The 11,099-nt window shown below is 47.6% G+C and overlaps 1 protein-coding gene across 1 annotated transcript; it reads left to right on the top strand.

The window, feature by feature from the left end:
- Positions 1-451: 451 nt before the first annotated feature.
- On the top strand, positions 452-9,296 carry KLF6 (Kruppel like factor 6). The gene is made up of 4 exons (XM_032425918.1): positions 452-836; positions 3,669-4,242; positions 5,648-5,771; positions 6,228-9,296. The coding sequence occupies exons 1-4, from the start codon at positions 735-737 to the stop codon at positions 6,277-6,279; spliced, it is 852 nt and encodes a 283-aa protein (XP_032281809.1). The 5' UTR covers positions 452-734; the 3' UTR covers positions 6,280-9,296.
- The last annotated feature ends 1,803 nt before the right edge of the window (positions 9,297-11,099 follow it).

The following is an 11,099-nucleotide window of genomic DNA, read 5'->3' as shown; positions in this document are numbered from 1 at the left end:
AGAGGGGGCGGGGACGGGACTGCCGGTCTGAGCGGTGGGCCGAGGCCCGACCCGGGGAACGGGGCACGGGGAACGGGGCACGGGGACCGGGGGATGGGACGCGGACCGGGGACGGGAGGAGCGGCTCCCTCGGCCGGCCGCAGGCTCACTGAGCCGCTCGGCCTGCACCTCCCAGCGCCGACTCCTCCGGCGCGCGGCGGCCCGCGTCTTATATACCCTGCTAAAAATAGCCTGCGAGGACTCCTTCCAATCAGAGCCGCCTGAAGTTCGAATTGAGCCAATGGCGAGGGCTGTGATGGAGAGGCTCGGTCACGCCAGGCGGGGCCGCTGTGAGTCACCGCCTGCCATTGGCCGGAGCTGACATCACCGGCGCGCAGCCCCCGGGCCGGGCGCAGCGTGATTGGGCGGTGCGCGGGGCGGGCGCGGGCGAGTCACGTGGGGGGAGGGAGTGGGGGGAGCCAGCGGGGAGGAGGGGGAGGCTGGCAGCGGAGCTTTGAATAGGGAAGTTTTGCAGGGGTTACGTTTGCAGTCAGTCCGGTGTTTGCAAATATTGTGTGGGCTCGCGAGCGCGTCTCTGGGCTCCGGCAGGATCCGAACCCGCGGCGCCTAATTGCTGTGCACTGAGTTTGCATGAAACTTTCCCCGGCGCTGCAGGCACGACTGCTGCGCTCCCGACTCCAGACCGCACACCTCCCTGTTTTCACAACAGCAGTGACTGTCTTTTCCAACCCGACATGGATGTACTCCCAATGTGCAGCATCTTCCAGGAACTCCAGATTGTGCACGAGACTGGTTACTTCTCGGCGCTGCCCTCCCTGGAGGAATATTGGCAACAGGTAAATAGGAATTTTCGTGTGCCAGGTGCCCGGTGCACCGAGGAGGGAGTGCATGCACGCACGGACAGGATGGTGTGTGGTTGGAGGTGCATTTCTTTTTCTTCTTCTTCTTCTTCTTCTTCTTTTTTTTTAATGGTTCGGGTAAATTTTTAAAAAATTAGAATAATTAGTCTTAAAACGTACTTTGTGCTGCTTGCGTGCGGAAGGCACTTTAAAGGGGCCTTTGACGGCGTGAAGCGGAGTTGTCATATGAACGGGGCGCCGCAGCGCTTGGTCTCTCCGAGCGTTTTCGCCCGTTTCTGGGGCTCCTGGACTGCATCCTCCCGAGGGCAGTCCCAGCTCCGCGGCCTGATCCCGGCCCGAGCCCTTGGCAGAAGTTTGGTGCCTTGTACCAGCTCCAGACTCCACAGCTGGATCTTGTCATATGAACTTGCCTGGACTGCCAAGGGTTGTTGGGTTTTGTTCTGTTTTGTTTTGTTTTTAATGGGGAATTTGTTTTTGTTTTTGCTTTTTTGGTGTTTGTACAGAGTTGTTTTTTGTTTTTTGTTTTTTTAATTAAAAATGTCACCCGTGAAGCATCCACCAGCTCCTTTTTTTTCTACTAGGTCATTTCCAGTTTCTTTTTCCTCTTTGGAATCCTTAAGATTTGTTTCGATCTGCCTTGTTTTTCTTACCTGCTTTTTTTGTTGACCAGAAAAAAAAAAAAAAAAAAGCCAACAATGTTTGCACAACCAGTGACTTATCAGTCATATGACAATGAGCCCGTCCCAATTGCTTCAAGTCTGAGTTTGAGAAGAAGAGTCTCGGTTTCCGGCATTTTTTTAGTAGAACTGGAATTTTTGACATTGGACATTTAAGAAAGTTAACCCCCCCTCCCCCAATTCGTTAGGATTGCCTGAAGGGAGAGAGATTCTGACACTTGTCTCATTGTCTTTAAAAAGATAGAAGGAGGGGTGGGGGCTGTCTCTCTGCCCTGCTAGGCTGTTTGCTTTTTGTCACAAAGTGAATTAGCAGATCAAATATATTCTGTGTGTTTCAAAGCCCAGAAAGCTTTTAAAAGGGATGAAATGCAAAGTGTTGCAACCTTCACATGCCTGCTTAATTGTTCCCAGCCCTATCCTGCCTTCCTCTCCCCTCCCCCCCCTTTTCCTCCTAAAGAAGCTGCTCCCTAGGACGTGATTGAAATTGATCTAAGTAGTTTCCTACGGGCATTTGGGATTTGGGCCCCAAGCCAGGCTGAGCTCCCGGTCCTCTTCAGAGGCTTTTAAACTCTCGGAGAGCTACGTTTTGGTCCCCAGTGCTTATCAGCATAATGGAGATTTCAAATTAGCCAGATTATTAAAGTTTAACAAGATCTCAGTAAATGTGCTTTCCTTTTTCTTTGGCGCATCAATAAAACACCTTGCCGTCTCTCCTCAGAATACTGTTTTCTCAGAACACTGTCGTATGCACTGTAACTCAGACGTCTAATTTTAGGGGTAAAGAGAAAACAATGATTGTTTTTTTCCCCTTTGCTTGCTCATGCTGGCTATGTGACGAGTCTGGGGAGGGGGAGGGTATGTGCTATATTATAGCAGGCGCATTTGCTAAGTAAGCAAGCAAGCATGAGCCCTTTGGGTAGGCTTTGCTAGTCCTGAAAATGATTTGCTAAAAAGAGCAGAGTTTGCTGTAGAAATTTAATTCTGTAGAATTGCAGTTGTATAGACAGCCTTATATGGACATGCAGACACTTGATCCTAGTAAAGATAAGGGCAGACATAATTTAATCCTAAAATGTTTCCTACCGTTTTTCTTTTCCAGTGGCTAGAAAGTTTGAGATGGTGGGGAGAGGGGATGCTGGTCTCTCGGCAGTTGTAGCTTCTTGAAAGGTTGGTTGTGGGGCTGGGGAGGGGCACTGTCCATGACACACTGCATGTACATTTGAACCGGGTCCTTTTTTGGCCGCCGGTCAGAATTTCAAAAGGAAGTCTCCTTTGGCATTGCGTGAAAGAAACAGAGTGATGACTCATACAGTTGTACTCTTGGCCAGTAGATAAAGTTCTTGTCCATTGTGGGACTCCCAGCAGGGCTGGGGAGGAATTTCCCCTCCTGCATCGTTTACAATAGCAGATGGCCATTCTGGAATTATTTCTCCACTCCTGTTGTTGAAGCTCTTGTTTTTCTCTGACCACTGTGGAAGTCATTAAAGTTGTGTGCGAGCATGGCCCCGCACTTGGGAATGGCGTTCTTTGAAAGCCTCCTAGGTCGGGCACTACAGGAAACAGGGTGGTTTCTCCAACAGCTCCATTGATGTCCCTGAACACAGACCGTCCGCTAGCGGCGTGTGCTGGCTGAGTGTGGCCCTGTGCTCTCAGCTGTGTCGCTAAAGAAAGACACATGCAATGTCAGAACACACTGCCTCGCGTGCAGTGCAGCCTTTCTGTCTTGTGCGTGAGAAGGGAGGGTGGCCGGGGCATTCCTTAAAGCACATGGTTCTCGAGACCGTCAGATGATCTGGTTAAACCTGTTGGGGGGCATGTGTCTGAGGCTGGTTTTCTTTGTGTGGTTTACAGAAACTCAGTAGTCGCGTCAACACTGGTAACTATGACAAAGGTGGCCTGGTGAGACCATCAGTCCTTGTGGCCACTGGTCCAACCTGGGAAGGCCTAGAGTCCTTGTGGCCACTGGTCCTTCTCCTGATTGCATATATCCGTTCCTAGAGACGCGATTCTTACAGCCCCATGGCCACAGTCTGTTTGCCCTTGATTCCTGCATGTTTTTGGAAACGTGCTTTCAGTTCCATTGTCAGTCGTCATCACGATCACGTGCATTCTTGTGGTTCCTTTCGCACAGACCTGCCTGGAGTTGGAACGTTACCTCCAGAGCGAACCCTGCTATGTGTCAGCCTCCGAAATCAAGTTTGACAGCCAGGAAGATCTGTGGACCAAAATCATCCTGGCTCGGGAGAAAAAGGAGGACCCGGACCTGAAGCTTTCCTCCAGTCCCCCTGAGGATGCTCTGAACAGCCCCGGCTTTGCTTACAACCTGGAGACCAACAGCCTGAACTCCGACGTGAGCAGCGAGGCCTCCGACAGCTCTGAGGAACTTTCTCCCACCACCAAGTTTACCTCCGACCCCATTGGCGAAGTCTTAGTCAACTCGGGGACCCTGAGCTCCTCCGTCACCTCCACGCCCCCATCTTCTCCAGAACTAAGCAGGGAGCCTTCTCACCTGTGGGGCTGCGTGCCAGGCGAGCTGCACCCCCCCGGGAAGCTGCGCAGTGGGACTGCGGGAAAGCCGGGCGACAAGGGCAGTGGGGACGCCTCCCCGGATGGCCGGAGGCGGGTGCACCGCTGCCACTTTAACGGCTGCAGGAAAGTTTACACCAAAAGCTCCCACTTGAAAGCACATCAGCGCACTCACACAGGTCAGTCCCTCCTGCGCGACGCGGGAGGTGGGCTGCTGGTGGGCGCCACTGATGCACCAGCCCTGGGAGGGGGCCGGGGCTCCGCAGGAGGCTGGCAGAGCAGACACATCCTCACCTCATGCTTCCCCAAAAGAGTTGGGTCTCTGGGGAGGACAGAGTGGGAGCTCAAGGACTGGACGTGTGTGCCCGATGAACGGGTGAGACTTTCAGATTAAACAAATGAGGTAAATCCCATTCTCCGCCTACACCCCATCCCTCACTCACTCCAACCTTCCCCGTGATCGCTGGGGGGCCCCCCCGTCATGTGGAGTTACCTCCGATTTTCTGAAATGAAGCTCAAGGGTGGGGGGGAAGGGGCGGCTGGGGGGTGCGGAGCATGCGGGTTCCCCCGGGCCATGAGATGTGGGAGCCTGACCCATGCGCTCCACCGGAAGCAGTACTGATCCCTGGGTACTTGCTGAGAAGTTCTCTGTGTATCACGTGGCCTTTGTTTTCTGATACCAGTTAAAAAAAACAAACAAACAAAACAGCTTTGTAATGAAAGCCCACAACCCAGATGAAAGTCGCATCTGAAATTACTGTGACAGTCTGGGGTAGCCGGGTGAAGAGTCACCCAAGTTCCGGAGTGGGGAGGGATCTTGCACGTGGAGTCACGTAAGCTCTGACCTGGCCGGTGAGGGTGACGAGAGGGGACCTCTGAGCCCTCAAGTCGGGGTCCCCGGCAGAGCCGGGGTCAGGAACCAGGTGTCCCCCCCGCCCTACCCCCGTATGTCCCGACAGGCCACTCGGGCACTGGCTGGAACAACATCTTGAATTTCCTCAGGTAGCACTTGTAGTGAATTCATATTTATTGTCTGACTGATGGAAGAGGTCGATTTGGTCGCTTGATTGTCATTTAGAAAGTGCTTTGAAGGCCCTCAGGATGGGGTTTCCCAGAAACTCATGACCTCAGTTTTGGAGAAATGTCGTTTCCCGGAGGAAAGTACAAAGCCTCATTCCACAGGGAAGTGAGTAAGGAACAAAATAAGTGCTTGAGAGAAAGCGTTTCCATGGAGAGAGCAATAAAACCCTGCCCCCGCCAGGGCTGTGGGTCCAGTGGGCTGACACGTCACCTCAGAAGTATTTCGCCAGGCTGAGCATTTGTCATTCTTACTGGGTAACGCTGATGACTGTCCCGTGGGCCCTGCCATGCCTGGGTCCCGGCTGCAGCACTTGGCGGCCCCCGGCTGGCTCAGGAAGGGGCTCCGCCGTTTCACCTCCAGTACCGGCTCCGTCCTTACCGAGGCCGGCCCCGGAGCTGGCGAATGAGTTGACTTCGGTGCGGCGGCTTGCGTGTGTCCTGTTGCTGCGTACCTCCTCCTGCTCAGTGAAATCACAGTGTGCCTGTCGTGTGCTCTCTTCCCAGGAGAAAAGCCTTACAGATGCTCATGGGAAGGGTGTGAGTGGCGTTTTGCAAGAAGCGATGAGTTAACCAGACACTTCAGAAAGCACACTGGTGCCAAGCCTTTTAAATGTTCTCACTGTGACAGGTACGTGCACAAAGCGCAGGGACCGGAATGGCCTCTCCCGGGAGGGGCGGGAGGCAGTGAAGAAGCCAGGCGCTTCCCTGTCCCGCGCTTCAGCCGGGGACTTTCTGAGACAGTCTGTAACCTGCCAGTTGTCCAAATTAGGAAGAGCTGGGTTCTGGGTGCATGAGCATAGAGTGATTTCATTCATACTTTCTGGAGGTTGGCCTGCAGCCGTGCAAACTTGACGGTTGAGTAATAAGGTCAGGTGAAATCCTCCAAAGAGCAGATTGGAGTCCTTCCTTTATCTGCCCGTCCACTGGAGTTTCCTGCTTCAGAAACACAAAAGGGAATGGCTGTGACTTAGTGGATGCCCCCCTTGCCTCGGAGAGCACTTGGGTCGGGGGAGCGCAGGCCAGGAGGGCTGTAAGCTCGGTGAAGGCGGAGACCTAACCTGTCGGGTGCTGATTTGCTCTGCAGGTGTTTCTCCAGGTCCGACCACCTGGCCCTGCACATGAAGAGGCACCTCTGAGGGAGCAGAGCGGCGAATCCTGCGGGCTAAAAGGCTTCCAGGCTGAGAGACAGCCGTGGAAGGAGGGTGCGTGTTCCAGCCAAAGCATGCCATTTTGCACCCCACCCAGTTGCCTCCAGGACCTCTACTTGGAAGGTCTTTCGAGGGCGAAAAACGTCATGTCAGAAGCGGCAGAGCACCCGCGGTGTGTGGTGTTTGGGTGGCCCTGGACTCGCCACTGGTACCTATCTTCTGAGTGGTCCCTAAGCCTTTGCCGTGAGCATGTGCACTGAGAATGTTAATGGTTGGGTTGACTGTCTGTGGAGGGTCTGTTAGTTACTGACTGTGTGATGGGGGCAGAGTCTTTTTTCCCTTGCGGTAGCGAGACTGCAAGAGGCAGCAAGCGCGGAGTTTGAATGTTCTGTGTGTGAGGAGTATCCCAGGAGATGAGGTGACCACCGATCATTTCCTGGGGGGTGGGGTCTGCGCCTTAGGAAAAAAAAAAAAAGAAGAAGAAGAAAAAAAAAAAAAGAAGGGAAAACATGGAGGGCGGGAGTGGGTGGTCAAGACCCCCGAGTGGCGAGTGGGTGTGGGGAGGGGAGCCCCTCCCCGTGCGAGAGAACTTTCGGTGTCTGGTGCAGCTACGAAAAAAAAAAAAAACGTGCAATGTGTCAAGTAGCTTGTTTACTTGCTACAACAGAGCTCATTTGTGACCCGTTGTATAAGCTGTGTATTTACAAATATAACACATTGATAACTTTTCCTTGTAAGACTAAAAGTAATGCATGGTCTGGGAAACTATCCGCTTTCCATTCTTAAATCAGGACTACAATGTTGATTCCAGTTACTGAGCAGCTAAGAGATGATTGGTCAACTTCAGTGATCCCTAGCCATCTGGGCCTGGTAATACACAATCCTTCCCCCACCGTCCCCCCAGCGATTTTGTAACACTCCCCTTTCAGAAAGGCGTCGTGCAGCATAGGATTATTTTTTAAATGATTCTGAATTTGAATTACCTTTTTGGAGAACTTCCTGATGCCCTTTGAAGACATTGGGCATATGTTGGGTATCAAGAATGCTAGGGCTGGGAATTGCTAGTCTAATGTGACATTAGACTAAGAACCTAAAATTTTTCTCAGTTGGGTGGATAAAACCACTAAAGCTTAGAAACTGTTTTCTCATGCAGCTAAGTTTCTCTTATTTATGCCTTGAGGACTAATTTCTGGTTTTCTAGCTGTTAATGCACTGTAGATCTTAATAATGGTGCCTTATGCAAGTGACCCCTTCTGTGGGGGTCTCATACAGGGGTATGGGTGATGCATGCTTTATTAAGGCTCTTTTTTCACCTGGCATTGTACTGTATCAATATATAATACAGAAAAAAAAAAAAATCTCTTTAAAGTCCTCCTTCACAAAGACAAATAGAGAGATAAAACTCCCCAAACAAGTCAGTATTTACTCGATATTTTAGACAACTTGACTGTCAGTGTTAAAGTGGAAAACACATGATAATTGGAAAATCGGACCATTTCTGCCACCATGAGACTTTCATACAGACTTTGCACAACAATTGTATAGATCACACACCGGCTGTATTTAATATGTAACGTTTTCACACATATTAAAGATACAGAATATAAAAAAACAATGTTAATGTATTTGCTTAAAAGGCACAAGCTCCACATATCTATCTAGCTATCTGTTGGTAATACAGAAAGTATATTACTTTTTTTAAAAAAGTGGGCGGAATTCTTGTGTATGTATATTTGTGTGTATAGTATGTGTATGTGTGTGTGTGTGTGTGTGTATATATATACATATATATAGATAATATATAAATATTTTTTTAAGGAGAAATAAGAATGTTTAGATAGAAAATTCCACAGCCTGTGAAGAAATCCTTCAGAATGGCCATAAAGGAGGTAAAAATGAAAACCATAACTTTTATAAAGGCTTTATCTGTAATTTAATGATTTGCCACAGATCCTTGGCATCCAATCTATTCCAGACTGCTGAGTTTGCTCGTCATTATTGGCAGGTCCAGAATAAGGGATCTTCGGCCATTCAAAAGTGGCACGAAGGGAATCCTCGCCCACTAATTGGTCTCAGACACACTAAGGATTTGATTTTGAATTTCAGCCTTATTAGAACATCTAACCTAAGAGGAAGCTAATCACAGGGATTCTTTTTTAGAATACTTTTTATGCAGATGAAGCTATTTTTTCCAGCACATAGATTCTTCCAGTTTTTCCAACGAGTAATTTCCCCGAATTGGCATACTGCAGCATGGACAGCTGATATTTCATCCAGCTGCTGGCTTGGGGGTGTGGATCTTTTCTTTATATATATGTATATATATATATATATATACACATATGAGTCTGGCTGGGCTGGTATTTTGTTTGATCTTCCAGGAAATGAGCAATGAGGAAAGCTCACATAACTGGTTTTTTATCTGGGCTGATGAATACGCGTACCTGAACAACTCACTTCATTTTGCTGAGGGGAAAATGCACTTTTCTTTTGGCAACTCCAAATCCAGGCACTTGATTTGCTGGGTTTGGGGAAACTCCTTTTTTGGCCCTGCTGTGTTGCTTAGCCATAACAATTCCATTAAGCAAGAAGGTAAACAAAAGACAAAAAGGAAAAAAAAAAAAAAAGCAACCACCGCAACTTGCACTGGCTTATCTCACTTACGAAACACCATGAAGTTGTTTGATTGGGTGGGGCTGGGGGCCATGTGTGTCAATGCCTGTAATTTTCATAATAAACAAGTACATAAAGAATTACATTCTGTTCAGGTGATAACTGAGCCTCAATCAAGCAGAAACTTTTTGCTTGACATTAAAAAAAAAATTTCTATTAGTGAAATTTCTTTTTTTTTTTTTGGAAGCACCCTGTTATCTAAAGAATCTTTGTAAGATTTTTGTAAAATTTTGTTTTACAAGATTTTATTTGAAATTGTTTTTTGCAAGATTGTTATATTTCTGTATGAATGTATTTTTTATTGGAATAACATAAAAGAATTCTTATCAGCATCTTGAGTCTGGTGGTTCTTTTTTTTGGGAGGGTGAGGCAAGGGTGTCAAAATAGATTCCTGTTCTATTAATCAGCCTGGCTCCTCCTTGGGAAATACCGCTTGTGCAATTCGGAGAGCCACTTGCCTGTCTTTCCCCCCTGACTTTTTAAACAGCCTGTCCTGGGAGCTAATGTGGAAAGAGGAACCTGATGTTGCTCTGAGGAAGGTAGAAATGACAGAGCCGGCCCAAAAGTCACCCCCTGGCCTTAAACCCACTCTTCTATATAAACTGTATATTTACTGATCAGCCCAGTAAAATAGGGCAGAAAGTAAAAGATTGTTTACATGATCAACACATGCTTTTATATATATATATATATTTAAATATATATATAAATACATATATAATAAATATAAATAAATATAAATATGTATATAATATATAAATAAATATGTAATTTTTAGGGCCAACAGGATGTATTAAATGTAGAGTTTGAAAGTACAATAGCTTTTGGTTTTCAGAAATGTTTCGTGTGAGTAGCTTTAGATCTTCATCTTGGTTCCGCTGTGTGATGAGTAACAATTGGTCTGCCTACAAGTCCATTTCCAGATCATATTCAGACTCGGTAGTGACAGGGTGAAATCAATGTGCTTCTACAAGAAGGGGGCTGCAGGATGACGGAAATGCCCTTAGGAATGAGCTTCCTAACATCGTTGTTTCAAGAAGTTTTTGATTTTCGCTTGCTCACTACTGCTCTTCCTAGCGGATCTTCATTTTGCTACATGTGCAGAGTTTACACTACTTGGCTTTTAATTTTATAATTAGGGAGGGGAAGTTTAAATGCCTCCCCAGATTAGGAATGTTAAGTAATTTTCTTTCTAGAACGGCAGTAAAAATATCTGCAATTTGCAAAGAGTTGCCGTGTGGGAGGCGGCAGGAAGCAGATGTAATTTTTGCCAGGACTCATGGGTGTGTGGTGTTCTGAGGCACATGTCAAGATGACTAATAGTTGGATTGCCCTGACAGTACAGCTAAATAAAGGCTTGATAATACATTCTCGGCTACTAGTAAGACTTGACCACTTTGTCATGCGAAGACTATGCCGAACAGCTCAGTTATGTTCAAATAAGGCTCTTAGAAGCCGCGTCATGTAAGGAATCAGCTGTAAACCAAGGATATTTATAGAAGTCTAAAAAATTTCAGTGTGCTTAACGAATTTTTTGAAACCTAGCTCAAAGGGTATGTTCCTGTTTGAACTAGCTGTGTGCTTCTGGACAATTTGCTGTGTTTCGCTGGACCTCAATTTTCGTATTGCTAAAATATTTTGGGCCAGGTCACATGTGTCTGGCATTTTATACAGCACTACAATTCTGTGGTCTGTGAGTATAGGGTGGATTTCAAATTACACGTTCACCATTTTCAGAACGCTCGGCTCAGATCTAGAAAACTTTCTTTTGCTACAGTAGAAAGTATTGTTGGGAAAATTGCTCCAACTTGGAATGGAAAATGAAACGTTCTCAAATTGCCCTTTGCCCCTTTAATTACAGTTAAGTTATTCAGGCATTCGGTGCTTTATGGCGTACCATTTTTTTAATTAAAAAAAAAAAAAAACCTCTTTGAAAAGTGCCATTGTAGCCATGGCAGATCCAAAGTGTCTCAAGTTGTCCCGAGGCACCAGTCATATTCTGCACTTCCCAGCTGACCTGGGTGCCCCTGGGGGAGTGGGGGCGGGGGCGATTGGAGTCAAGTTGTTTACCTTCATATTTTAATTGCTATGGAGAAAGCATAGCTTTCGTATGTAGTTCCTTTCTTAGGATTTAA

Source organism: Phoca vitulina, unplaced genomic scaffold (assembly GCF_004348235.1).
Source record: "Phoca vitulina isolate PV1807 unplaced genomic scaffold, GSC_HSeal_1.0 scaffold33, whole genome shotgun sequence".
Lineage (NCBI taxonomy): Eukaryota > Metazoa > Chordata > Mammalia > Carnivora > Phocidae > Phoca > Phoca vitulina.
The sequence above is the reverse complement of the archived record's forward strand: the minus strand, read 5'-3'. Positions and strand labels throughout refer to the sequence as shown.